The sequence below is a fragment of the Fonsecaea nubica genome (assembly GCF_001646965.1).
Source record: "Fonsecaea nubica strain CBS 269.64 chromosome Unknown Scaff4, whole genome shotgun sequence".
In the NCBI taxonomy this organism is placed as follows: domain Eukaryota; kingdom Fungi; phylum Ascomycota; class Eurotiomycetes; order Chaetothyriales; family Herpotrichiellaceae; genus Fonsecaea; species Fonsecaea nubica.
In genome coordinates, this window is record NW_019173677.1 from 232,797 (window position 1) to 259,579 (window position 26,783).

A 26,783-nucleotide genomic window follows, 5' to 3' on the forward strand; every position below is an offset into this window, starting at 1 on the left:
TGTTGATTGGTCGTCGTCGTAATCATCATCGTCAACGTCAGCGCCATCTGGGGTATATGAAAAAGAAAAAAGCAGATCGCGCCTCGATGTTGTTGTGGAACTCCGTCCATCCGTCCAGCTATGCTGTAATAGAGATGCAGAGAGGAGATGCGATGTTGTGCGCGCAAGGATGCTGATGATGTTGATGTTGATGATGTGATGTTGACCAAGTAAGAAAGAAAAAAAAAAGAATGAGAGAGGAGGCGAGTCGGGGATATGGCATGGCCACCCAATCCCTTTGTCAGTCACCCACTAAGGGCAAGGCGGCTAATGCTGGAGATGGTGGTGGTGCATGCCCATGCCGGTGATCTTCTTCCACCCCTTCTTGACGCTGCGGTTGAATTGGTCCGCGCCAGATTCGCTGCCGCGCGAGCTGGAGCTGGTGGCCGAGATAGCGCTGTCCTCGCTCGGCCGCCGCGCCATCATGACGGAGCCGCCCGTGGTGCCAGCGAGAGCCGATGTGGCGGTGTTATTATTGTTATTGCTGCCGTGGACGTGGCCGATGTTGCCAGCCCCGCCCCTGCCGACGTGGTACACGGGAGCGGCGTCGCGCTCCCAGCGCAGCTGCTGCTCGAGTTCCTCGTCGAAGCTGAAGATGGCACGCTCGGAGCTGGGGACCACGTTGCCCGCGCCGCCGCGGCCGGTCGTGAAGGTCTTTCTGGAGCTGGACAGCGTCGACGACGCTGTCGACGAGAGCGATCCGATCCGCCCGCTGCTGGTGCTGGGCCCGCTACCCCATGCGGAGGAATTGCTCGCCGAGGATCTCACGGCGTTGCCGATACCTCCTCGCCCCGTGGAGATGTAGTGCATGTTGTTGGTCACCGAGGGGTGTGGCTCGACGATGGCGTAGGATCGTGATGTTGATGAGACTGACATTTTTGTGATTTGTATGTTGTGTGAGTGTGCTTTGCTTGTTGAACTTGTGTACTTGTTGTCTTTAATTTATTGTTTGATTCTGTTGGTGAATGCGATGCTTGTGACCTTCCTTTTATGTCGCCCTGTGGCGGGTGTTGACCAGAAGTATTTATGATTGGCTATGACGCGTTGGCGGACCGCAAGCCAGAAATGGATTTTTCTATTTGGTTCTCAATTTGGTCGTCAGGTGACAGTCACAAAAAAGCAAAGAAACTTGTAGTCTCGTTGCTTGGTTGGTTGAGGTATTTTCCCGCACGGTTCAGTAAATGACCATGAGCTTCTGTCAAAAGGTACTTTGGTACTTTAGTGGTAGTAGTAATAGGCAACTTGAGTTCTTGGGGGGGTTGGTTGGAAATATGAATCCTGTCACGAGTACAACCCTACACACTAATGGGGACCAGGTGATTATATACAGATCACGGACCACTCTGACAGAGAAAATTTTTTCTATACGGTCGACAGGGGAACCAGTTGACGCGACGATCCCCAGTCAAGACGCAAGCAAGGGGAAGGAGGGGACGGGCTGAAGGGGCACAGGTCACTGGCAAAGAAGAGGACCATAGAGGGCCATGAAACGTGTGAATTCTGGGGCCATTACTCGATAGAAACCCAACACCTTTTCACACTTTGCAGTTAACTGGAAAGTGTCGGCCAAGGTTAAGACAGGCCTGCCGTTAACTGCAAAGCGCGAAGGTGCAAATTTGCAGGTCACGATGGGGTCAAAAGGGCTGATGGCGACACAAAGAAGCGGGAAACTGAACCAAGACTGGCGTCATGAATAAGGTGAAAAATGTGACACGGTAGCATGGTGGATATTTCACAAGGCAACAAGGAATACCAAGAGGAACCAAAAGTGGTCACGGTGTGGTGCAGGATTGTGCAAGAATAGGTGACGGACAGCTGACAACTGACGGCTACTTGGATCATGGGCGGAAGCTGCGCGATGGCGAAAGTCTCTCGTGGAAAATTCCTCGGGCGGAGTCACCAGCGACGTGATGATTGGCTGGACCAAGACGTCAGCTTGACCACGAGATTCGTCCTCCTGTCCAGCTGGGAGAATCCGTTAGTCATGCCCAGCCTCATTTCCACCCATTTTGGCCTGATCCTCCGCCACGCGTGGCCCTCCGAGCAATCTATGGGGTAATCGTCTGGCTTCCAGAGCGGGGACCGTCGTTTCCTGGGGGTAATAGATTGCTTTGTTTCTCCAGTCCTTGGGTGGTGTTTGAAGGTATTCCGGGTGCATCGCTAACCGCTGAAGCCCGGGGCCCCTGACAACAACCCTCGCCTCCTTCCCATAATTCTCCTCTCCCTGTACGAGTATATCCTTTGTTGTCCTCTTGTTCGCTTACTTGTCGTCCTGACAATCCGACACGTGTTTGTCGATTACCCCTGAGAAGGACCGGCACGATCTCGCCCTGGCCATGAACCAGAAGTAAAAATTCGCCTTCGGGTTCCTTGTCCGGTATACCTCGATCCGGATGGTGCTTCCAGAGCCAGTTGACGACCGAGGGCTAGCCCATCCCCGGATTCTCGGCACTTCCCCGCAGTTGTCCAAGACGGTGGCCCAAGGTGTCATGGATCAGCAGGTCCAAAATTGGCCTCTCCATGACGCTGGACATGATGCGTTGATGGCGCGCTGCCGGTAGTGCCTGACACAAAAAGATTTTTTCACTCGTCTTTTTGGTCTCACCGCTAGATGCTCGTCGTTTCGTGAGCCGGTCTCGTATGAAGCCGAGTGCGCGAACTCCCAGCCACGATGGCGCGAGCAGCATACCTCTGGGCGATGCTCGATCAAGTGAATTTGGTGTGGATAACGTCCGGGTTCTCATGCCAGTCGTCAATACTAACCCACATCTGGTAAATCGTCATTAGTGATGAGCCAAAGGCGAAAAATTTTGTTGATCACTCACCTTTCTGAACGTGCTCAACCCAGCAAGGATGCTACCACCAATCCAGGTGCTGTATTTTCGTTCAGGGGGTGCATAGATCTTGATGCGCATGTCCTTGACCGCCAGCCGTTGCATCTCATACAGAAGTCGGTCCGGGAACCCCTTACATAGGGTCGTACCGCCACTGAGGACAACATTGCCGAAAAGGTTCTTGCGGAGGTCCATGTCTGTCCGGTTGATGGCATCCACTACCATTTGATGGATGCCCTGATACTCCAACCCGATCAAATCTGGCTCGAACAAAATTTCGGGAGCCCGAAAACGTTCTGCTCCGATCTTGATTTTCTGTCCATCTGGAAGCACGTACTCAACATCTCTTTTGTCATTCTTCCATATTCCTTGTGACCAATCTTTCTCTTCCTTTCGAGGATCCAGGGCGATGTATGCTGTCTTCTCTTTCATGATTCTGACAATTTCCTTTTCTGCGCTGGTATGGAAGACATGTCCATTTTTGCGCAGGAGCAGCTGCATGTATTCTGTGATATCTCTTCCTGCCACATCAATTCTCCGTATGCTGCTGGGGATCGCAAATCCCTCGTATACAGGAACTGCGTGACTGACACCATCTCCGCTATCCAGGACGATACCAGTTGTTCGACCACTCGCATATAAACTCAAAACGGCTTGTATCGACATGTAGATGGCCGGGACATTGAACTGTTCAAACAGGATCTGGGCGGCCGTGTCTCGATTTTGTCTCGGATTCAAGGGTGGCTCTGTGAGCAGGACGGGGTGTTCCTCGCTGAGTGTTTTCAGCTCTTGTTCGTAGACGTATGTCCAGATCTTTTCCATATCATCCCAGTCGGTCACAATACCATGCTCGAGCGGATATTTGATTTTGAGAAGGCCCCGTAGTTCCTGTGCCTTGGGGCCGATGAAGACGTCTCCCTCTAGGGCCCCAGCGAGGGCACGAACGTGTTTAGGCCGACCAACATAGGAAGGGAAATAGGCCGCAGGAAGATCGGTTCCAGCGAAGCCAGCTCGAATGGTGCCGCTCCCGTTGTCCAGCACGAGTGGCACATTGTGCAGGCTTCCACCGTCAGCCATGTCGACCACAACTGTTGCAAGCAAGTAAAGATTGGTTCTCAGGGATATTTCTGCCTCAATCACCGCATTATGGCACTGGAGTGGATGTGTACTAGGAGTCGAGAAATAGGGACCTTGACGAAAGAAGACGCGAGTTCAGCGCCCGAGACGCGGTCAGAGAAAATTCTGCCGCTTTACACCGCCTTTGTAGGATTTGTTTCCTCCACCATCAAAGTATCGACTTTCACCGCACGCAGAAACACCCAACTCAGTACCATCAAGCTCCTGATCTGGTTTCCACCACTGGATACGCCTCTGTCGCTCTAAGTTTTCAGGTAGAGCCACTACAACAGCCAAAATGCCTAAATATAAGTCCCTACCTCCCCGCGTCTGACTATTTGTACTGACATATGCAGCACTCTTTTGCGACTACTGTGATGTCTACCTCACACATGACTCCATGTCTGTGCGCAAGGCGCATAATGCTGGTCGAAATCACCTGAGAAACGTTGTGGAATATTATCAGCGTACGTATCAACAGCGCGGCAGAAGCTAGGCAGTGATTAACAAGATACAGAGATCGGTCATGAAAAGGCACAGTCGGTCATTGACTCGATCACGTCTTCTTACGCTGCCGAAGGACAAGCAAACCCAATGCTACAACAAGCTGCGCCAGGGTTTCCTCCACCTCTCCCTGGATTCCCAGGTATGTTATCCTCGACTTTGGCCCACGACTCTTCTCACTGTATTGACACAGGAATGCCTCCCCCACCATTCGGATTGCCTGGTGCACCACCGCCAGGTCCAGGGGGAATAGTACCTCCGCCTGGTGGTCGTGGCATGCCATTTCCACCCTTCCCGCCCACTGGCGCTCCTCCTCCAAACCTTCCCAATGGCTTGCCCTTTCCTCCACCACCTGGGGGATTTCCTCCCAACTTCCAATTTCCTCCTCCAGGGGCACCAGGCGCTTTCCTAACCCCAGGACAACCAGGTCAGCAAGGGCCGCCAGGCGGTCCAAGTCCCGCACCTGCTGGTGGCATCAATCAAGGCGGGCCCCCTCCTCCACCTGGGTTCAATGTGGCGCCGGGTGCAAATGACAACAGGCGATAAGAGCATGAGCAGAAACTTGAAATCAGGCGATATCCTCAATGGCCAAGGCACCGATCAAAGACCTGTGACTAACGACGTGTTGACCTAATACAAACACCTCGATCAGTCATCAATATCGCTGACTTTGATCCCTGTTAAGACGACGTCAAGCAACTGTACAGCGAGGCATCAGATCGAATACCGCTTGGACCTGGCAGCTGACTTAACCTCCGACCCAAAGATGCACTTGCCATGAATATTGGTCAGGTGTCTGCATGTGTTACATGTAGACGCCCGTCATGATCGAAGTCCATGGCCTCACCAAATTGAAAGCCGGCATTGGAAGATGAGCCGACAGCAGATCCACTAGCCGGAGCTTTGTCGACCCTAGAGAGAGGCCCTCGATGGACGGTGGTAACTGCCTTGTCTGGATAACAAGGTGCTGTTTGGCTGACGAGGCCAACAACATTATCTATGACCCGTAGCCGTCTTCTGTTTGTCTCTTCGTGTCACCTCACCTATGGCTTTCGACAACCTCATCGAATTCGCGGAGTATATCATCCCCCTTATTTTTATTGTACTGCTTCTAGCGCTCCTCATCCATTGTATCTTGACCATCCACCGAAACAGTGAGCGTCGCTACTTCCGGTTCGACTCCATCTTATCCGTATCTCAATCCCGGCAGTCTCTCGTCAACAGGAGTGAATCGAATTTTGTGTGAAGGAGATGGCCGAGCGACCAGCGTGTGAGCAAGGCGACCTTAAACGAACCGAAAGTCGCGAAGAAGCACACCAGGCTCAGCACCAACTGATCGAACACTTTCCCCATCCCTATTTAGAAAATGACAACTCTACTCCCACCTTATCGGGCTCCAGAATAGCAGCAGCACATCAGGTCCGATCAACAAAGGTGCTCGAACGCATTGCATTCGCACGATCCAAAGGCATTCGAGACCGAGCGGTGGAGCAGGTTGAGAAACGCCGACAAGATGAGCGTAGGGCCCAGTCCAAAGCGCGCAAAGACACAGCCACGCAAGAACGAAAGACACGTCGAGAGGAAGAAAACAGGGCGAAAAGGGAGAAAAGGCAAGAGAGCAGAGACCGAGCGATCCAGAACAAGAAACTCAAGGCAGAAAGAAAAGCACAGGAAAAGCAGGTGCAGGATTACTACGGTATACGAGGCTATGACCCAAGCGCCGGCATGCTTCGCTCTAATCGAGAGAGGGCTGCTCAGCGAACTCCCGACGGTCAAATACAGACTTCTCGGAACATTGACGAAGTGTTGAATTTGAGGCCGCGAAGTAGTCAAACCTGGGGTGTAGAATATGGGAAACCGAAACAGGAGTCAGGGATTGGACGACACTCTCCATCGTGACGGCGGTGACAGCAAAAGGCTCGATACAATGAGAGTGATTTTCGGGCTATTCTTTTCCGCTTCCTAGGATATCAGCACCCTTTGTATTTGGACACAATCTTGTCCGGCATCTAATTCCCCATTGATCATACTGGTCATGTCTAGTTCTTCCGTCTGTTGCTCCTCGCCTCAACACCAGCTGCCACGCGCGACTTTACATGGACGGTGAAAGTACAGTCAAGGGACAATGAAATCTACACGAGATTGGGAGACGGAGTACCGTTTTGGGTAAGCTCTTTTAATTCACCTTTTTGACTCCCCGGGGCCCAGTCCTCGCCAGCTTGCACTCGCTCCAATTCCACTTTAGCTCCCACAAAAGCACTTATGGACAGGGCACCATGGTCAGTGGACATGCGCCAACAAGAAGTCCCGATGAGAGCGCCCTCTGCGGCGTAACGATCCTGTATGAGATAGTATACGATCGCCGGGAATGTCCTCCTTTGTCCAACCAAGGACAGCAGCTCAACTGTAATAATGAGCACGGACCTCAGTGGTCCCTCCCGGCCTAGAAAGAGGACCGGTTAGATAGATGTGCTTTAGAAAGTAGTTTCTGCGTGACTTACCGATGTTATTTGTGTCAGAAGTCTTGAAGCAGTCGCTGTTCGTTGACAGATGTCTGTGCAGTATGATGAAATGGTTATCCAGTCGTGGACGGGCTCAAGAACCATCCGAGACTGGTCAACGATTCCTTGTAACATCCAACAGGATGGAAATTAAGCTTGACTAGCAATCGATTCGATCGGTGTATTGTATACGCCGTTTGTAGCTTCGATGGGACCTCCTTGGACCATCTTGAGCACTTTGTACCTCGTGTCGAACAGTGTCGAAATAAAACGTGAGCAAGGGAACAGAGATTCGGAAGTTCGACGTCGTCCAAGAGGCGCCCGACCCGTAAGTGCGACATCAATCGATCTGCCAGCCCATTTCGTCCGCAACCACGTCCTCCAGGCCACGTTTGTACTTTTCTTCTCCGGACCTCAGCGGTGGCCACTGTTTCATCTTCCTCCGTAGATCCTCGACGCTCGCTATCGAAGCCGCGAGATTGTCGAGTTTGCCGTGGATTACGTACTCCTGTTCGGCCAGGGCCTCGGCCAACTCGACTTGATGGTTGTGCAGAAGCTCGGGGTTTGGAACCACCACGATGGGCACGCTGACGCGAAGGGCGTCAAGGACGGATCCTGAACCGGCGTGGCTGATGACCATTCCCTCATCCTGGGGAGATTGGCCCTTGGCTGCCACCATCTCCCGTTGCAGGCCTTCTTTCTTGAACCCAAAGCCCGTGATCTCGATGCCGTCGTCGAACCCGGCTTCCTTTAGAATCCTGCATCGCTCCTGGAATATCTTCTCGCCTTCATGGTCGCCATATTGAATTCGGAGTTGTGTGTATCCTGCGTCACGGAGCGGGTTGATGAACGCGGGTTCCAGAACGGCGCGGACCAGACCGTTGAAGGGAGCTGTTGCGCCGATGGTCACAAAGCATCGCCTCCCAGGCGGCTTGCTGGACGATTTTGGATCGCCCATTATCCAAGACACAAAATTGACGGATATGACATGGTAGGAAGAACGAGGGCCACGACGGTGAGGTGGAGACAAGCGTGACAGGACATGATGGAGACTTCGGTGGATCATGTCATATATAGACGTATTTACGGTCGACTGTAAAGTTGACAAAATGCAAAATGTGAATTTTGGGGAAATTTATCTGAAGCTCCGTTGGCTCCCCCAATGCGCAGGCTCACAAGATCACAAAATCACAAAGAAACCCAGCAACAATGGCCACCACGGCGCGGCACCTGTGTCGTACATTGTTCCAAGTGAGTCGGCGGATACCTGTGAAGAGAAAATGTCAAGCAGCACAATGCCAGCTCTTCACGCAACGACATAATGTCACAAGCACGAGCGGACAATTTCGCCAGCTTTCGACGACCTTGCCGCGCCGCGCCGATAAACCCCAAAGAACCAGTGCCTTTGACCAGGACGGAGACGAGGAGGAAGAAGATGACCAGGGTTTGGACTTCAGCCGACCTCCTGAAGGGGGCTACAAAGTCCCCTCGACCCCCATCACCCTCGCTGACCTTGATGCCGACGAACTCGCCGATTTCCAAATGCTCTCGCCCAAGGACCAAGAGTCGTACCTCGCGCTGCAGAATCACTACGCCGCCGAATTTGAAGAAGCTGGGATCAATTTCAATGCCGACCCCAACGCCCAAGATCCGCTGATGGAGAGGCTCGTCGACAGTGTAGACCGCGAGATCGGCAAAGAAGTCGAGCCCCTGGATTTCCCAGATGTTCCCTTGAAGAACAGCGAGGTGGGCTACTGGGCACTGGATGAAGAGGACGACGAATTCACCCAGGTGGAAGATGGCGATGAGGAGTGGGATGAGAGTGCCATTTCGAGTGTTGCGCACAACGAGTTGGACCTACACAGAGAAGTCAGGCAGTATACGCGGGTGATTGCGTGGGATATGCCCTTGTTACAACGCAAGTCTCCCTCTGGTCAGTCCGATCTCATCATGACACTCTTACTAACTTGGGTCTTGAAGAGTTCGCAAAACCGTTCACACCCCCCACGGAAGCCACGCCGCTCCGGTTCCGCTACACCACGTACATGGGCGAACACCACCCGGCGGCCCGCAAAGTAGTTGTGCAATTCTGCTCGAAAGACCTGCCGAACCTCACCGAGAAACAGCGCCTCAAACTGCTCAAGCTGGTCGGCCCGCGCTACAACCCGGACACGGACGTGGTCAAGATGTCGTGCGAGACCTACGAGGCTCCCGCGCAGAACAAGCGGTACCTGGGCGACCTGGTCAAGAAGCTGCTGGACGAGGCGCGCAATGGGAAAGATTCGTTCGACGACGTCCCCCTCGATTTGAGACACCACAAGCCGCAGCGGAAGATCGAGTTTCCGGAGACTTGGAAGTTGAAGCCCTCGCGGGTCAGGGAGCTGTTGGTCGCGAGACAGGAGCAGAGGTTGTTGTCGTCGGGCGAGGAACAATCCTCGACACGGCAGGGCGGGCCAGTCCTCGACGGCAAGGAGCTCGTCCACGAATATGTTCGCGCGTTAGGCAGGCCGGCAGTGCCCTTGAGATAATAGCCTACCTGGTCTTTTGTACAAACAAGTGGATACAATACGTTATAGATGTTCCGAGATCATTCTTAAACGGCACATTTGCAACACCCTTCCCCGGAGATGGAGGATCTGAACGTGCTTGTTTCTTGGACACGTGAAGTCGAATATTCGTGTATCTGTCTGTATTCACACCTACTCGATGGGGTGTCTCACCGAGATGAAAGCAGGAAAAAGTAGAAGGAAAAGAAAAGAGAAAGTATCTCTGAAGCAAATTCTAAGCACTGCAATACACTTGAAGAAACCCGATGTCGATGTCTGGTTTCAAATTTGACTTTGCCCACCCATTTCCAGGCCGTCAAAGCCCTTTGAGAATCCCCCAGCCCTGTTTCTCGAGGGGAAGATTTGATTGTGCCATGTCTCTATCCATTCCAGCACGTAGCACGCAGTACCCGGCGCCCAGAAACGCCCTTGACCTGCGCGAGAGAAAAAAGGAGACGAGAGAAAAAAAAGCACACTGTTCATTCCTTGCTGATGCCCATGCTCATGCGCATGCCCGTGAGTTTCTCGCTTTTTATCCTGCCGTTGCTGTCATTGATGTCGTCAATGCTGTCGTCGTTGTAACCGTCGTCGAAGTAAAAGTAGTAAAAATCTCTGTGTTGTTGTCGTTATTGGTAGTGTCGTTGATGGTGATCATCGTTCACAGACCGTTGTCGTTCGAGGGACGCCAGTTCAGGAGCCTTCGCTGTTTTCCCTGCTGATTCTTCCGGTTGGTATATTTGCCGCCGCCGCCACGGCCTCGTCTCTTCCCGTCTTCAACGACGGTGCTTGATCCACCAGCAGGACTCGCAGGGGTCGGGGTGCTAGCGGCAGGAGCTGGGATAGCAGCTTGGACAGCAACAGTCGGAACAGCAGGAGCCGGCATAGCAGTATCAGCGACATCAGGAGCCGGAACAGTAGTAGCAGTGGTGGTAGCAGGAGTGGTAACCGAGGCAGTGGTCGGCGCAGCATCAGCGACGGCGTCATCCGCGACAGCGGCATCGGTGACAGCGGCAACGGGGGCGACAGCGGGAGCAGCATCAGGGACAGTAGTGGCAGGCGTGGGAGCAGGGGCTCCAGTCGGGACGTCAGCGGCAGGGATCGCAGCATCAGCGACAACAGCCGGGACGACCTTCTCAACCTCCTTGTCGCTCCCAGCCTCTCCGCCCTTGCCCTTGTGGCCAACGTCCAGGGCCGCCTCTCTCGCGGCTTTCTGTTCCTCCTCCCAGCCGGCCTGCTCCTTCTCGCGGATCCTCTCCATCTCCTCGTCCATCATGTCGTCAAGATCGCTATCCAAGTCGGCGGCAAAGGCCGCAGCCAGGTGCGCGTCGCGGCGCTCCCTCTCCTCGGCCCTGGCCTTTGCGATGTCCGCCGCGGTCGGACCGGCCGATGGTCGCGGGCGTCTGTCGCCGTATTGTTGTCGGCGGGCCCTCGTGTTGCCGTTGATGTGCGAGGCAATGATGCGCTTGGTGGCTTCCGCATCCAGACTGGCGCGCTTGACGGGCGGCGCGGGCGGTGCGAGCGGCGGGGCCGGCACGCCCTTGTTGCCGTCGAGGATGCCGTAGCTGAGACCGTTGCGCCCGCCATTGACGCGTATGCTGCCCACATTGTACGCCTTGCGGTACCAATCTGGGAGGTCGCGGAAGCCAAGCGCCTCGAGGACCTCGAGCTTCAGTGGCATCACGTGCTTGTACATGCAGCCCTGCTGCGCAAAGTTGCACTCGCCGTGGCGCATCCAGTACGAGCAGTACACTTTCTGACCCGATGGTGGCATGTCCGATTCGGGGTTGGCGGGGGTACTGTTGCTGGCGAGAACGGGCGCAGCCTTGGATCGCCATTCCAGAGGGGTCAGGGGTGCTGTGGTCGTGACCGGGGGGACGTTTGTAGCAGCACTGGTCGGCGGAGTGGTGGCTTGAGATGACTTGATTTCCTCTTCGGTCGAGACATTGGAAGATGAGGCAGTGTTGCTAGGTGCCGTGATAGGCTCTTTTCCAGCGACGTCGGCAGCTTTCGACATGGTGGGAGTTGACAGAGTGGTCGAGCGCAGCAAAGGGGCGTAGACAGGGGAATTCGCCTTTGACGTGTTCGAGATCGGGGTCTCAGACGGGCGAATTGGGTGCCAGGGGATTGGTTTGGTGTTATTCATGCTTTCGATAACATAGTACTCGTGTCGCGCATCCCGGACGCCAACGCCAGTCAGGCCAGCGGTGTCAAAGGCACTGAGACTCCGAGGAACGCCCTCAATCTGGACATGAATGGGCAGCTCGTCCATGGCGATCAGTGGGACCATAGCGCCATTCTGACGAGTGACAAAGAACTCGGGTCTGAGAGGCTTCCGGGTCGCCATTTCGATCTGTTGGTGAAAGTCACTCTTTGACAAGTTGACTGAGGTTGACTGAGGTTGACAGAGGCGAGGAGGGCTGGGCCTTCAAGGTACAGGTTGACGTCTGTTGGGTTGGCGTGAGTATATAACACAGCCAAAGCGACAAAGCTTTTTTGATAACCAAGCCCAAGCAACAAAGAGTTCGTGTGCAGAATGTCTGAGGAGAACAAGGGAAGAATGAAAGAGATTTATAGCAGAGGTGATCAGTGGCAGATATTCACCGCACTGTAGTGAACGCAACGATGTCATCGGCGCGACATTGTCGGCGTAACGTTGTGAATGGTGAATAGAGGCGCGAAGGGAACAATAGAAACCAGCAATACTGACTGTGAGGAACAATGGCAGAGGAATAGATCTGCTAACCGCAATACGACGATCAGCGCGGCCAAGGTGGCAGGATTCACAAGCAGTGAATTCGATGTAGAGAAGATATAGCACACTCCAATAAAAGTAGAACCGTGAGTGAGAAGATCTGAAGGGTATCGCGGCGGCGGTTCAGTGATATTGAATACTAGGCATTATATACCTAGTCTGGATCAGAGCAATCGTGAGTTGGACATCCAACAAACGGTCAAGCCTGAGCAATCTAGCATGTTCAGCTCCTGTTTGTGTGCGTTGTGTGCGTTGTGTGCATGCCGCGTCTGGGTTGATGGTTCAAAGTTGCACACGAGGCGGCTACGCCTAGCGACACGACCAAACAGCGGGCGATTGCATGGTAGACAAGGACACAAGGAAACAATGAAATGATGGGCCGTTCACAGTCAAACTCCCGAACACACCAGCGCCGGCGTCGGCGCCAGTATCAGTATCAGCATCATCACCATAGAACATGCGACAAGGTCGTTCACTTCGTCGGTGTTCATCTTACCGTCAGGCCATGATACATACGGCAAGCCGCATCTCCTCGGCTGTTTTGAGTCGGGAGTATACTGACACAATTGCCAATGTACCCCTTCACAAAGGAAGCTGACTTTTCTGTCAAAGAAACGCAAAAAGACAGTGAGTTCGTTTTCTTTCTCCTGTTGTATCTTTGTGTCGTTCTTTTCATGGAGGGATGACGTTGATTTTAGGCAGACGACAATGATAAGCAACGAGACGGCCGGCTTTGGTGGAGCAAACGTGGCAGGAAATCCTTGCTCTTGCTCCTTTTTCTGGCCATCCATAGTGGACTTGTGATTGACAGGCTGGACAAGGCTTTCGGATACAGGAACCAACGAGAAGGAAGAGTCAGAGCATGTTGAGGACGGACAAAGATAGTGATCGATGCCGCCAAAATCCTACGGCTAAACTATAAGAGGCAACTCCGATATATCCGGAGGACTAGCGCCGCGGGCATTCTGAGACACGGATTACTTGAGACTCCTGGTCCGAGACGTCAGGCGTCCCTTTTAACTACCGTAGTTAGTGTGAGCCTTAGTGCTCAGGCGCGCCCAGCCTCTAGCCATACCCAGTAAGTCATGCCTAGCGAGCAGCTTTCCTTTGCGTCTGGACCAGCCGGTCTAGGTACTTGGGACAGTCCCTGGGACACCCGCAAACGCCCTGCATCGACCACCTGGCAGGCCCTCAAGCACCGCGAAGCTCACTCACGGCCCAACCACAACAACCACTCTCGGGGTCTCGCATCTTATTCCCCTGTCCGATCTCTCGCTCCTCTCGCTCCCGTTTTACCCAGCAGGCCAGTCACCGTACACAAAACAAGTGCCTGCGCCTCACCTTTCCCCGAGTGACCGCTTGAACCAACCTGCTGCCTTCAAACCCTTTGTAACCTGACCTCCTCCCTCATCCGTCAAACGACCATCGACTCGACTATCCTCCACCCTCCCGAGGTTGAGTTCCATCACTCTCGTTTCTGATTTCATTTCGCTTTTTCTTCATTTTTGCGTCCAGCATCTGCCGTCGATACGCGTCCGAGTCCTCTGATTTCCTCGCGATATCATGGCCACCGAGGCCTCGATCGCCCTGACAAACCGCTCTCTCCGGACCATTCGTACTGTGTGTAACCACCCAAACCTCCAACCTTTCTCGGATCACCAGATTGACCTTGGATAGGAACTTGAATTTCTCGCCGATACCTCCATCATCTCCCCTGAACAGCTCTCCTCCATCCTAGCACAACTACCGGCCCAGACGCCGTTACATGCTCCTTTACACGCTCCCGTCAATGGCACCTCCAACACTCCTGTCGAGCAATTCTCAAGCATGAGTCTGAAAGAGGGATATGCTCCCGTACCTACACCTGCACCTCTTCCTCCTCCAGCCTACGTTCCACCTCCAATTCTGTCAATTGCATCCGCCCTATACGCATACACACCCACCGATGCTGGAGACCTAGCGCTCCAACAAGGGGATCGGATACAAGTATTGGAACACATGAATAATGATTGTACGTGACGCTCCTTTGAGACTTGTTATTTATCTCGATGCTAATGGAAATCTCAGGGTGGAGAGGTCGCAATGAAAGAACCAATCTAGAAGGAATTTTCCCTCGCAGCTACGTCAATGTCATTGAGGACCGACGGCCACCGATGGTTCACTCACAGTCAACCGAATATGGAAATCTACCCCTTCAGGTCAGTCAGTCAGGGTCTTCCGCCGCCGGTCCGGATGGTCGGAAATACAGCAAGCTCGAAGAGCAAGGCAAGAAATTCGGCAAGAAAATGGGCAATGCTGCCATCTTTGGAGCAGGAGCTACAATTGGCAGCAACATTGTCAACGGCATTTTCTAATGATGGTATTCACGTTCTGATGCTTGATATTTCAGCCTTTGACTTGCAAAGGCTATGGCTATGAATTTTCGTTAGAGTGTCCTCCACAGAGCGGAAGAGCGCACAAGCACTGCAACTGGAGCGAATAATGGGCATTATCTTGAGAAAAAAGAAAATTGGAATCACTTGTTGATGGAGACAGGATGCATAGGCAAACGGCGTCGAAATGGGAGGAAATGGCGTTGATCGTCGGTGTTCGGCTACCGACTTCTTTGGCTACGCTGATTGTCAAAGGAATGGAAAGGGGGCAACGCTCCAACAACCATCCACATTATATTCTCTTTTGTCCTTTCGACAGGTCTTCACAGGCCATAACATTCTCCAGCACAATGAGCTTGGCGATTTTACAATTCAGGAGACGGGCTAGACTGGTGTCACACAAGTGCCCTTGGGATTGAGAGAGCGAGCAAGGACAGAATGAACTGCAGATCTCATTTTACAGGCATGACGAGTTCAACCTGATTGATATGCAGACACATTTCCCGGTACTGCACATATTGTACTTTCGAGGGGTCTGGTATGAAATCAAGAATTCCATATCCATAGTTGTTTTGTCCCCCAGACTCTGATCCGTGTCTTTCTCCCCCTCTTAGGACACTGCAAAGACTGTCTTGTTTGAGATTTGTGATCGATCCGTGCTAGAATCATGCTCGGTCATTAATCCCCAGAGGGTATCGGTGTTCCTGACCCGAATCTTTGGAAATGGGATTCGCTTGCCCAGAGCCGCGCCTAAACGATATGCCGACCTCGATTTCGGTAACTGAGCTCCAGGTTGCTCTGGCTAAAAATCCATCGAGAAGTTGTATATCCATCATGGACGCTGCGAGAGCTGGTTCTCCATCCTCGAGATAAGTCGAGAGCAACCTGAGTTTCTGCCCTCACCCCTCGGCGTGGTCTGTTGTCCGAATATATTTGTTCCCAAAGCTGAAATCTCTTTCAGTCGTCTTCTCTTTGTGGTGGCGGTCCGCTCGCCCTGATCATCTTTTCAATCATCTGTCCTCTCACGATCTCCTTGTTCTCTCCTAAGCCGAGGGCCATGTAGGCAAGCAGAGGAGGGTGACCGACATAGCTGGCGAGGGAGTCCCGGACGATGTTCTGGCTCCATTCGTAGCGGGTGGTGTCGGCGTGACCCGTGCCCACGTATTTGGCCTGGAGAGATTCGAGTTGTTGGAGAGTGCGCAGTTTATCGGCCATGGTGAGGGACAGAGGGCAGGTGGGGAAAAATGTGAGGGAGAAAGATATGCGACAGGTAAAGTAATTGGTATTACTCGTTGTGCTTGTTGTGCTTGTGTCAGGATGCTTGGGTCGAACGACTCTAACGCCGGAAAACGACAGCCGTTCCGGGTTACTACTCGTAGGAGACAAGCGATATCGGAGCCCTTGCCGCACTCGCTACCATATTACTCACTTTTTAATTATTCCGCCGCCAACCACACCTGCGCCCTTACAAAACACCCCACGTTCCAGAGATGTCCCGTCGAATCAGAGTTGTACCAATTCCGCCTATGTTCATCCTCGGCTGTTGCTCCATCTCGTCATCGGCTGTGCAATCACAAGATGCGTTATCCGATGGAGCCTCAAGAGGGGTGCCCACCAGAGCAACAGCAACCGAGCCATCGGCGCCCTTCGCATCGTGCAAACTTGGTGAATTGTCGAGGTAACGGCCCAGAATTGCTCTCAAGGTTGACCTGAACTTGTCGGTCTGCTCACCCGGACCTCACATCGTCTTATATACCTGCGCCTCCCGTTCCTTTATCTAGCTTTTCTCCCCTACCCACATGAATTCTCTCCGGATCGCGCTGGTGGGCGGCGCTGGAAGATCCACTCTCTCGAACCGCTCTCTATATTTTCCTTCCTCCTTTCTCTCATCCAAAATGGCGCCCTCAGCATCGAACAGACTCGCCGCCGAAACACGCAGACTGGGAATGCCGCAGAGCCAAAGTCGCACCATGTCCTCAGGCCCAGCAAAGATCAAGGTCAAGAATCCCGTCGTGGAACTCGACGGCGATGAAATGACGCGGATAATCTGGCAAGACATCAAGGACAAGTTCATCTACCCGTACCTGGACATTGATTTGAAGTACTACGACTTGGGCTTGCCCTACAGAGATGAGACGGACGATCAAGTCACGGTGGACGCTGCGGAGGCCATCAAGAAGTATTCTGTGGGTGTCAAGTGTGCGACGATCACTCCAGATGAGGCCAGAGTTGAAGAATTTCATTTGAAGAAAAGTATGTTACAGAACCCCTCCGCAGGCTCTTGATCTGTTACTAAATATCCTGACAGTGTGGCTCTCTCCTAATGGCACGATCCGGAATATTCTCGGTGGCACCGTCTTTCGCGAGCCCATCGTGATCCCTCGAATTCCTCGCCTCGTTCCCGGCTGGGAGCAGCCGATTATCATTGGTCGTCACGCATTTGGGGATCAATATCGCGCCAAGGACACAGTCTATCGTGAAGAAGGCACGCTCGAGATGGTATTCACACCCAAAAGTGGAGGCGCAGCGCAAAAGATCAAGGTCTTTGATTTCCCCGCAACCGGCGGCGTTGCGCAGACACAGTACAACACCGACGATTCGATTAGAGGATTCGCGCATGCGAGCTTCAAATTCGCTCTTGACCGGGGCTATCCCCTCTACATGTCTACCAAGAACACGATTCTGAAGGCCTATGACGGACGTTTCAAGGATATATTCCAAGAAATCTACGAGAAGGACTATGCCAAAGAATTTGAGGCCAAGAAGATCTGGTACGAACATCGCCTGATCGATGATATGGTTGCGCAGATGATCAAGAGCACTGGAGGCTTTGTGATTGCCATGAAGAACTACGACGGAGATGTACAGAGCGATATTGTGGCTCAGGGCTTTGGATCATTGGGCTTGATGACCAGCCAGCTGATTACCCCTGATGGTTTGACGTTTGAGAGCGAGGCTGCACACGGCACTGTTACACGGCACTACAGAGAGCATCAGAAGGGAAGAGAGACCAGCACTAACCCAATTGCCAGCATTTTCGCATGGACTAGAGGATTAGTCAAGCGCGGACAACTTGACGAGACTCCGGAGTTGGTGACTTGGGCGGAGAATCTGGAGAAGGCTGTCATCCAGACGGTCAATGACGACGGAATCATGACCAAGGATCTTGCTTTGGCATGTGGCCGCAAGGACCGAGAAGCATGGGTTACCACGACTCAATTCATGGAGGCCATTGAGAGACGGTTCAAGAAGAATCTGGAGTCTGAGGGCTTGGGAGACGTGGCCAAGGCATAAAAGCCCGAGGCGAAATGCTGGGGCACAACAGCATGCGGATCCGCAAACTCGATAGAGCACATTGCAGCGAAAAGGCGACAACAAAGACGGAATGCATAGACGACCAAAGACGGCGAAAAAGACATGTGGCCAGCAATGCAATGCAGGAGTCGGCATAGAGTCTGTCTGATCTATCAATCAATCAGTCAATCAGTTTTTCCGTTGCGAGGGTTTGAACTTTGGATAGGAAAAGACGCATCTATCTAGCATTCAGTCAGTACTTGCTTGTCACAACGAGTCGATAGATTAAACCCAATAAAATCAACTAAAATCAAATATCAAGTACAATTTTCAAAATGTCCAGAATATTCACATTCATATCATCCATCCTCAAAGTGCACAACCTCCATACTTTCCCCCATTGGGCGTGACTTTTGTGAGCTCCCCCCCCAAAAGGTGTGTCGAGTTTCTCTTCCTTACTTTGTTTCTGCTTGCGGTAAGCCTTGTTCGCAATCTGCGCGAATTATATGGTTATATGGTTTCTGTGCGCGAGGACAATAAAGGAGTATGTACGGACGGTGTGTACACCGTGCCATGAGAGGTCGACCTGCAGAAGGGGTGGGAGGAGTCGTCCTTTTGCTCCTGCTTCACTCTTCCCCTTCTTCGTTCCTGAGGAGATAGATGACAGATATCACGGGGGACGAGGGAAGGTCTGATGTGAATTTGTGGAATAGTCATGACAATGATTCCACACGAGTCTATTTTTTGTTACTCCTTGGACCAGAGCCACAAAGTCATAATCTAACCGAGCCGAACCAAACAGAACCTCTCTATGAATAACACCCCTTCGAAAGGGGGAAACCCGGAACATTGGACAGACAAACAAGCAAGCATACAGACAGACATCTGAGTCGGCGATGGGCCGTGACAATAAGCCTTCTCGAACAGCAGCACAACCACAGTTGCCTCCTCCAGCAGGTGAGCCGATGTGCTCTATAACATATTCCACGAGAAGGGCCGTGCATTGGAACGTCCATGTCGACGCTTGTTTTCACCCGTGTTGTCTCCTTGTGTCCTCTCGATATTCCACCTCTTCATTTCCCTCTCGCCCCCCTCTTGATGTCGATGTCGTCTCTCCACTTCCGAGTTCTGGCACTCATCATGGTTTTTACTTCTTCTTTGAAGGTCTGGGTGCCCCAATGTCATTCCCCGTCAATTGAATCTTCATACAATGTTCTAGTTTCTGAATGGCATTCTTGTCGTAGAGCGCCTTGCCGCTCTCAATATCTTTCAACAGCGCCTCTTTGACTCCTGACTTGGCGGCAAGGTCCTTTTGAGGCATCCCTCGGCCCTGAGCGTCCTTGTTCTGGTTGCGCCAGTTGATGATGGCCCGTCCTACTGCGAGCGGGACGGTTTTGGGTTTTATAATGTCGTCGGAACGGTCGACCTTGGTCAAGTGTTGGCCCTCGACGGTCGATTTCTATAAAGTCTGGGTGTTAGTCCTGACTTATCTTATCTCTAACGGCGTTAAGAAAGGAGTTGCCACATACGCTGTTGATTCCTCCATACTTCTTTTCTGTTGCAACGACGGCTCCGGACCGTTTGGCTGCGTTGAGGGCAGAGGAACCTCTCACAACCCGTTCACGGTCGACGCCTCCACTGCCAGGGCCTCTGGCTTTGCTACCGATACGAGTGACGGTATCCCAATCATTGTCAGCCATGTTGTTGGAACGCTCAGGTACGTATAGGGTGCTTTCGTAGGCAGCAGCTGCTTCGGTCGACGAACTATACAGAGCACAGCAATCAGAGCAGTCGGTATACCCTATACAAGTGAGCAGTCGGGATGTATGACCAGCTGTGAGAGGAATTGATTGACCTTGTTGATTATAGAGGAGAAAATGAGTCGAGTTGACAATCTAGAAGTTGCCATTTCCGCCGCCGCCATTTCATTTGCGCAGGCTGAGCTGCGGCTAGAGCCAGATTGAGTCATCGTTCCTGCGCCACAGGCCAAGACCCGGACTTTGTCCGTCCTCCGCCTGGCCGGTAGGATCCTGAGATCCTGGGATTCTGGGCGGCAAGGCTTGCATCAAAAGTCTGAGCCAACGCCTAGTTTCAGTCCAATCGCCACATATGGAAAACTGCAATTAGCCTGAGCGGCTGCAACTAGGCTCCTCGGCCAGCAATATGAAAATGAGACAACACAGGCAGCGTTTGGGCGTTGGCTAGGAATCCCTGGCCTTTGCCGCCGAGTTCAGCGCCTTCATCTCACGCCGGCCTGCTCTCAGCCGAGCAAGAGTCTCAGATCATTTAACCGAGCAATTCGTTAGATCGTGCCATCAGACGATCAGCATGGGCGGTCACGGCACTTATCCTCCACCCCTGCGAGCCCTGGTAGGTGAACACCCTCATGTGAGTACATAGCCCCTGCACAACCTGAAACCGCAGGCCAGGAAGAAACGGCTTGCGAAGCGGCTTTGACTGCTAATCCTGCGTGAATCCGCGTCTCTCATGGCCTGGGACTTAGCGCAATCAACTCCATGATGGCATTAAAGGATGCCCCCAGTCGCTACAGCCCCCCTTCCTGGCAAAAGTTGACCCATATACTCTCCCTGACTTCTGTTTCTTTGATTGTGTACCTGTTTTCAATTGCACGCATATCACACTTCCGTTGCAAGTTTCCTGGTTTTCCAAAAGAGTTACGAAGATGCCGTCCTACGCTGGCTTTCAGCTTGCGTTGGAACTTTCAAATATCCTACCCGTCAAGGAGGTTACTGCTTTCGCGTATACAGCGCTACTCAATCTGGCTCGAGAGCTTAGCAATTCAGGTTCTGATATATTTGTTGAGGCCGATCTGGCAAGCATTTTTGGAAGGAGCCCAATTTCTCGGGAGCTCGAAAAAGCATTCAAGGACAAAGTCCACATCAGTACGGTGACAACATTGCACGAGGGCTCGGAAATCCAACTTCGAACGGGCGCTGGCCCAACTGTCATCCGAGCGTTTCAGGATTCACGATATTTCGCAACCATAGTCACTCTATCAGCATTGAGCTACTTTACTCCGAGAGATGATCTTGCCAGAATGATTGCCAACGGGATGGCAAAACGAGCCGAAGCTAAAATACCAGGGGCCTCCATCCCTCCTGCATACGAAGGCATTGAAAAGACGTTGGCAGCCTGCTCTACGCAGTGTGGCGAATTCCAGTGGACGCCATATCGAGCAGAGATTGAGAAGCGGCTTCGAGTATCAATGCGAGATTATAGCTGGAGCCCTTACTACACTCGTCTCACCCCTGCCGTGCTTCTGGGAGCTATGGACTTCCTTTATGCTATCAAACACCTGCCATCACACAGAATAGTCACAGTCTCGTCTCAAGCAGGGTTCATCCCTCTTACCATCTGGGCGCATTACATTTTGTGCCTCAATGTTGTCATCACTGGTCTTCCTGGGGAAGACGTTGTCTTCGGGAATGCTGAGGAGCCTCACGTTTTCATCCGTTGGAGGCGCTCTGACCTTCCTGACAGAGAAGAACTGAACTGGAATCTGGAGGGGAACGAAGAGGGTCCTGAAATCTGCCTTCATGAGACAGACATGACCATCCTTCTGACTACTAAACCAGAAGATCACGATTCTGACAGCCTATACTCGGCTGAGAGGCATAATTTGGCAGGCTATGGCACGGTCTTCCTGCGTCGCAGCTTGAATGTCGATGTGATCCTCAGCGATGATGACAGTATCTACGTTGAGTTGGTAGGTTTGATAGTTGGATTCGCAGTCGCCGCTTCGCAGAGAATGGCCAGGGAGCTGCCTGATCCTATACCGCAAGAGTCCGACGAAGTGGAGGAAACTGGGCAAATTATCCGACTGGAATCATGGAGAATCATAGACGCTGCCAAATTACTCTTCGCTGGCATCACCATGGACCCGATTCTTTGCTGGAACTACGCCAAGTTTTATTCAGAACACCGCTTATCGGAGCATACGCTACCTGCAACCTTTGATTCTTACTTTGCAGGAGTCCCCAGACACCGCCCCGGGTTCTCTCCGGCAGATCGTATGATACGACTCATCGAAAGCGCCACCAAACACGTCTTGATCTTCGCTCACGTCGTGGAGGTGGACAAATGTGGGGATATGCCAATAATCCTGACCGATGACGTTACCTCTTTCACGAACCTCATTCGCGACGTACGGGAGGGGAATGATCATCCGGGCCTGGTTAGATGGGATGAGGCATTCGATGGAGTATCTAAACTTCTCTCATCTGCCGAATTCTTTTCCAGGGATGAGAGGCGTCGTTCTCTCTCCACCGAATCCCTCTGCAGCGACTTTGGATGGTCTGTACTCCTGAACACGTATGCGGACCTCGACCCAGGTGATATCCGGCCTGAGCTCGTCCGCATCCGAAAAGGGACACCCACGCATTCTGAAACAGAAGAACGCAAGCTGCGAATTGTAGACGGGAATGCCGTGGAAAGGAGTGCAAAGTCATATGTCTATCCAGTCGAGATAGGACCAGAGTACACTCCCCGCACATTCGCAAAATCCACTTCCAAGAAGGAGTACTATACGACTCTATCATACGAATTCCAAAGCATCCTTTTCATTTCGTTCGAGTCGACTCGTGAGTGGCAGGATCATGGCGGTTCCAAACATTTCCAGCAAAACCTAGCCTATGGCAAGATGGCCAAGCATCTGTTCAATACCCATCTCATTCCAGAGTGCAGCCACCTCAACAAGAGTCATTGGGAGCAGGCAAATAAGACCAAGCTTGGCCCAGATGCGGTAGCAATACTCAGTGGTTACGAAGAGCTGGATGATGGCATAACCATGCCGCAGAGGATAATTATCACATTGACCAAAGGTGATCGCTATATTCGCTGGCATGCGATCATATATTTGGCCTCCGAGGTATACCACTCGAGGCGAAGGATGGCGCTACGGCCGAATTCATGTTGCGAGCCCTGCGCTCTTGACTTTGTAGCTTCACAACCAGGGAAGTGGTACCTCATTCTGTAGTGCAGGATCGAGTGTCTGCCCCCAAGTTATGGGTTTGGACAAGTGCGGAAGTCGGGTTTGAGAAATACAGCGTAAATTTTGAGCGTTATGCATCTGCAAATCTCCTCGGTGCGGATTTTGGATGATCGTTTGTTTTTGGCTTTTGGAGTCTGGTCACTGAGTTAATGGTATATAGTCGAAAAACAACGTTTTCAGGATATACATGCCATTTATCGGACGGCACACCACGGCAGGACTACTGGTTGTCACGCTATGTCGTGCAATAGTCTTCCCAAAATAGTCGAGCATAGCATCGAGGCGAGATATGGACAAGGCCATGTACCGACTCTCCCAGACTTCCGATATTTTGAGAATGCAAATCTTCTCGTATTTCCCGACGCGCTGCTTCGTGGCGTCGAGCGTTGTAACTTGTTGACGCAACGCCTCCCGCCGAGCGGAAGATACAAGGACGCCGACTCCCAGTGCAGATTTACAATCCTCGCCCTGACAGGTGTGCGCCTCACACTTTCTATCTGGGCGAGCAGAACCAACCAACGACATTGTCGTCGACGTACGAGCGAAAAGATGAATTGACGTTGCTCGACCTGTGGAGAATAAGAGCAAAAGTATATCCAAATGCGGCGCTAGTGCCTTGAGGGTCATGCTCCCAAACAGGAAATTCTTTAGGGGAGCCAATCACAGCGGGCGGCCTGGGATGACTAACGACACGAGTGGGTTGGACAACGAGCATGACGGAGGTTTTGGCAGCCAGCTATCCGTCAGGTCAGAAGCATCGAGAACGAAGAAACGCCTCTTGTCTCGTAATCAAGTTCGTGTCTTCCATTCCAGGTTGACCTGCTTGTCAAGCACGAGGGGAAAGGTGAGGGTTTTTACAGCGGTGGGTAGTTCAGTTAGTTGGATTCTTAGGAGGGCAGGGAAACAGAAAGGAGGTTACAGAGGATACATAAGAGATGACATCCCCTCGTGTTAAGGACCATGCTTTCAATTCAGTATCATCCAAATACTTAAGAGTCTGCGAAAACAGTCTGATTCCTCCATTTCCCCAACAAGAAAACACTCAGACACCGAATCAAAACCACTTCGTCAACCATGGCCACCTACGAAACCGCCGAGGACAAATTCGTCACCATTCATGGCATCAAGCACGCCTACCGCCGATTCGGCCAGACCAGCGGCACGCCGCTGTTCCTCCACGTCCACTTCCGCGGCAACATGGACTGGTGGGATCCGGTCTTCGTCAACGACCTCGCGGCCCGGCGGCCGATCCTGCTGGTCGACAACACGGGCGTGGGCCGCAGCGAGGGCGAGGTCGGGGCCACGTTCGCGGCGTGGGCGCAGACCATCATCGACGTGGCGGCCGCGCTGGACATTCCGAAACTCGACGTCCTGGGCTTCTCCATGGGCGGCTTCGTCGCGCAGCGCATGGCCTTGCAGGCGCCGAGCCTGGTGCGTCGACTGGTCGTGGCCGGCGCGGGCCCTTCGGCCGGCGAGGGCGTCGTGGGCGGCGACCCGAAGCACTTCACCGAGGTCGCCAGCGCGTCAACCCCCGCCGAGTCGAACCTGGGCCTGATGCACACGTTCTTCTCGCCGTCGGCGGCGAAACAGGCCCTGGCCGCGTCGTGGATCGAGCGCATGGAGAAGTCCCGCCCCCACCGCGCCCCCCTGCTCGACGCGGCGGGCACTTCGCGACAGATCGCCGCCGTGCAGCGCTGGTTCTCCGGCGATTTCCGCGACGAGGGCGCGTTCGACCAGCTCGACCGGCTCGCAGCGACGCCCACGCTCGTGGCCAACGGCTCGGACGACCTGCTCGTCCCCACGGAGAACAGCATCGTGCTGTGGCGCCGCCTCACCGCCGGCGGGTGCGACGCCTCCCTGCACCTGTACCCGGACTCGGGCCACGGGTTTTTGGACGAGTACAACACCCATTTTGCGCGGTTGGTCAATGATTTCTTGGACGAGTAGCGACGGAGACAGACATGAGACAGATAGATGGTGTTTGGAGGGAGAAATCTAAAAAGGGAAAAGGGAATTATTGTCGTGGGAAAGAGAGGAGAAGAAGTGAGGAAAAGAGTAGTGAGTAGTTAGATGCGATATGTGTTCATGTGCTATTAGGTGTCTTGAAAGGGGAATTTAATACATTGCTGGCTTCTATCCAACTAGTTTAGACAGATGATGTGATATGTTACTATCTTTCAGAAAATCTCCTTCCTGATGGGCGTGTCCCAGCTGGTATGGGCTATATTTCTGCTCCTCCACTTGCAAAGTGTCATGGAAACCCCTGTGCGACCTCCATGATCGACGCCTCTCATTCACCTCAACCTCTCGTCTTCTGCCCAGATGCTGAAATGGGCTAATTCCCGACCGACCCCTCGACTTGACAATGCATTCGCCATAGGGCCAGTTCCTCCTTGTACCCATATCTTCAAGTGTGATTTCATGTCCGCGGCCAAAGTGTACCGGATCGACTCTCTTGGAGTCGAGTCGTTGGACCCTCGATCAGAGAGGTCTAGGCAACAGATATACCCTCGAGGCAGCGGAGGATGCGGACGGTACTACCAGTCATCAAACTCTTCCTTGTACCGTCCAAGTACCAGTTCAAATTCGGGTATCATATGCCCGAAAGCGAGGGTGAGGCAGAAAAGAAGCTTTCTGCCATGTCGGGTCCGACTGTGAAGCGCTTTGGGAACTTGACTTGGGCATGGTCTCCGTGTTGACGCGGCTGCCACCGCCACGGACACAAAAAAGTCTTAATCAACGTGAGGTTCCAGAGCGTTCGCTGAGACCGTTGTTGATCGTCGTGATGCTCACATACCGGGGTGTCGTCAAACACATAGCTCCAGCGGATGTTCTCGATCCCCGGCACACATCCAAAACTGTATATCGCCCTGGCGAGTGCAAAGGACTGCCGGCGAACGCAAGTGATCGAAGCCCGGGATCTAGCACGGGCGGTAAAGGTCGTGTAGGCCACGTCGAGTTTCGTCAGAGACTTGTGGACCATCGTGCACGCCTCGTCGAGGGACTCGTGCAGACTGGGGGCAAATGTCACCACGATCTCGTTCCACATGGTGAGAGGCAACTGAAGTACTTTCCCCAGGGGGGAGTTGAGAATATCGTCGGGTGTCTTCAAGGCGTGGCACTGGCAGTGCTTCCCGCTTTTGATGTCGATGCGCAGAGGGAAGCGCTTTGTGAAGAATAGGATCAGGCTCCTGATAGTGCGGGAGGTTTGTAGGAGAGATTTGATGGTCATGGGACAGATGCCGCCGTCCGAGTCGGTGGATATCACCACTCCGTGTTTGGGGATCAAGTAGCTCAACACATGTAAGATGATCTCGTCTGGAAGGTGGTATCTTGGTGAGTAATTGTCGTGACTGGCTTGGTAACATTCTCTCTGATATCGATCGTTAAGAGGTGCCTGGGCGTGTATTGCGAGAGAAGGGGTAGAGGCCATGATGACATCCATTGTCGGCTTCAGGTGAGGGTAGGTTGAGAGAGATCTGAGGATGGTTCGAGTGACTTGGTGTTTATTCACCTTGTGGAATCGGGAGTACTGTAGAGAGACAAGTTGACTGATCAGAGACGTCTTGGGCGTACCAACCCCCCGTGGTCTGGTCATTCTTAAATAATGAGATCGCATCGAGTCCAAAAGGGGAGTCAAGGTCCTCGAGGTCCTCAAGGTCCTGCAAAACCGGCCCATTTTCAGGGCGGCCTTTGGGTAAGGCGACGGCCCAGGAAACCCAGTGTTGAAAGCACCAACATAGCGGATACGCGAAACGGTAACCAGTCATGTGGTTGCGGTACCAACTGGGTCGAGTCGTTGGGTATGGATGGT

At 52.8% G+C, this 26,783-nt stretch overlaps 14 protein-coding genes across 14 annotated transcripts; 7 read left to right on the forward strand and 7 right to left on the reverse strand.

The window, feature by feature from the left end:
* Positions 1-306: 306 nt before the first annotated feature.
* On the reverse strand, positions 307-915 carry AYO20_01012 (hypothetical protein; the record flags this gene model as incomplete). Its single annotated transcript, XM_022639319.1, has 1 exon — positions 307-915. One exon carries the CDS (start codon positions 913-915, stop codon positions 307-309), a length of 609 nt encoding a protein of 202 aa, XP_022504627.1.
* A 1,830-nt stretch (positions 916-2,745) lies between these two features.
* On the reverse strand, positions 2,746-3,950 carry AYO20_01013 (actin-like protein; the record flags this gene model as incomplete). The annotated part of the gene is made up of 2 exons (XM_022639320.1): positions 2,746-2,808; positions 2,865-3,950. The coding sequence occupies 2 exons, from the start codon at positions 3,948-3,950 to the stop codon at positions 2,746-2,748; spliced, it is 1,149 nt and encodes a 382-aa protein (XP_022504628.1).
* A 439-nt stretch (positions 3,951-4,389) lies between these two features.
* On the forward strand, positions 4,390-5,039 carry AYO20_01014 (U1 small nuclear ribonucleoprotein C; the record flags this gene model as incomplete). Its single annotated transcript, XM_022639321.1, has 3 exons — positions 4,390-4,456; positions 4,507-4,635; positions 4,687-5,039. 3 exons carry the CDS (start codon positions 4,390-4,392, stop codon positions 5,037-5,039), a joined length of 549 nt encoding a protein of 182 aa, XP_022504629.1.
* A 705-nt stretch (positions 5,040-5,744) lies between these two features.
* AYO20_01015 (hypothetical protein) lies at positions 5,745-6,392 on the forward strand (the record flags this gene model as incomplete). The annotated part of the gene is made up of 1 exon (XM_022639322.1): positions 5,745-6,392. One exon carries the CDS (start codon positions 5,745-5,747, stop codon positions 6,390-6,392), a length of 648 nt encoding a protein of 215 aa, XP_022504630.1.
* A 942-nt stretch (positions 6,393-7,334) lies between these two features.
* Positions 7,335-7,952, reverse strand: AYO20_01016 (hypothetical protein; the record flags this gene model as incomplete). The annotated part of the gene is made up of 1 exon (XM_022639323.1): positions 7,335-7,952. The coding sequence occupies one exon, from the start codon at positions 7,950-7,952 to the stop codon at positions 7,335-7,337; it is 618 nt and encodes a 205-aa protein (XP_022504631.1).
* Positions 7,953-8,203: 251 nt separating this feature from the next.
* AYO20_01017 (hypothetical protein) lies at positions 8,204-9,522 on the forward strand (the record flags this gene model as incomplete). The annotated part of the gene is made up of 2 exons (XM_022639324.1): positions 8,204-8,927; positions 8,975-9,522. 2 exons carry the CDS (start codon positions 8,204-8,206, stop codon positions 9,520-9,522), a joined length of 1,272 nt encoding a protein of 423 aa, XP_022504632.1.
* A 497-nt stretch (positions 9,523-10,019) lies between these two features.
* AYO20_01018 (hypothetical protein) lies at positions 10,020-11,884 on the reverse strand (the record flags this gene model as incomplete). The annotated part of the gene is made up of 2 exons (XM_022639325.1): positions 10,020-10,152; positions 10,203-11,884. 2 exons carry the CDS (start codon positions 11,882-11,884, stop codon positions 10,020-10,022), a joined length of 1,815 nt encoding a protein of 604 aa, XP_022504633.1.
* Positions 11,885-13,855: 1,971 nt separating this feature from the next.
* On the forward strand, positions 13,856-14,646 carry AYO20_01019 (hypothetical protein; the record flags this gene model as incomplete). Its single annotated transcript, XM_022639326.1, has 3 exons — positions 13,856-13,912; positions 13,970-14,303; positions 14,360-14,646. 3 exons carry the CDS (start codon positions 13,856-13,858, stop codon positions 14,644-14,646), a joined length of 678 nt encoding a protein of 225 aa, XP_022504634.1.
* Positions 14,647-15,274: 628 nt separating this feature from the next.
* AYO20_01020 (hypothetical protein) lies at positions 15,275-15,879 on the reverse strand (the record flags this gene model as incomplete). Its single annotated transcript, XM_022639327.1, has 2 exons — positions 15,275-15,466; positions 15,691-15,879. The coding sequence occupies 2 exons, from the start codon at positions 15,877-15,879 to the stop codon at positions 15,275-15,277; spliced, it is 381 nt and encodes a 126-aa protein (XP_022504635.1).
* Positions 15,880-16,559: 680 nt separating this feature from the next.
* AYO20_01021 (isocitrate dehydrogenase [NADP], mitochondrial) lies at positions 16,560-17,958 on the forward strand (the record flags this gene model as incomplete). Its single annotated transcript, XM_022639328.1, has 2 exons — positions 16,560-16,917; positions 16,973-17,958. The coding sequence occupies 2 exons, from the start codon at positions 16,560-16,562 to the stop codon at positions 17,956-17,958; spliced, it is 1,344 nt and encodes a 447-aa protein (XP_022504636.1).
* Positions 17,959-19,105: 1,147 nt separating this feature from the next.
* On the reverse strand, positions 19,106-19,658 carry AYO20_01022 (hypothetical protein; the record flags this gene model as incomplete). The annotated part of the gene is made up of 2 exons (XM_022639329.1): positions 19,106-19,417; positions 19,488-19,658. 2 exons carry the CDS (start codon positions 19,656-19,658, stop codon positions 19,106-19,108), a joined length of 483 nt encoding a protein of 160 aa, XP_022504637.1.
* A 983-nt stretch (positions 19,659-20,641) lies between these two features.
* On the forward strand, positions 20,642-22,954 carry AYO20_01023 (hypothetical protein; the record flags this gene model as incomplete). The annotated part of the gene is made up of 1 exon (XM_022639330.1): positions 20,642-22,954. The coding sequence occupies one exon, from the start codon at positions 20,642-20,644 to the stop codon at positions 22,952-22,954; it is 2,313 nt and encodes a 770-aa protein (XP_022504638.1).
* Positions 22,955-24,043: 1,089 nt separating this feature from the next.
* On the forward strand, positions 24,044-24,916 carry AYO20_01024 (hypothetical protein; the record flags this gene model as incomplete). The annotated part of the gene is made up of 1 exon (XM_022639331.1): positions 24,044-24,916. One exon carries the CDS (start codon positions 24,044-24,046, stop codon positions 24,914-24,916), a length of 873 nt encoding a protein of 290 aa, XP_022504639.1.
* Positions 24,917-25,562: 646 nt separating this feature from the next.
* Positions 25,563-26,402, reverse strand: AYO20_01025 (hypothetical protein; the record flags this gene model as incomplete). Its single annotated transcript, XM_022639332.1, has 1 exon — positions 25,563-26,402. One exon carries the CDS (start codon positions 26,400-26,402, stop codon positions 25,563-25,565), a length of 840 nt encoding a protein of 279 aa, XP_022504640.1.
* Positions 26,403-26,783: the final 381 nt, after the last annotated feature.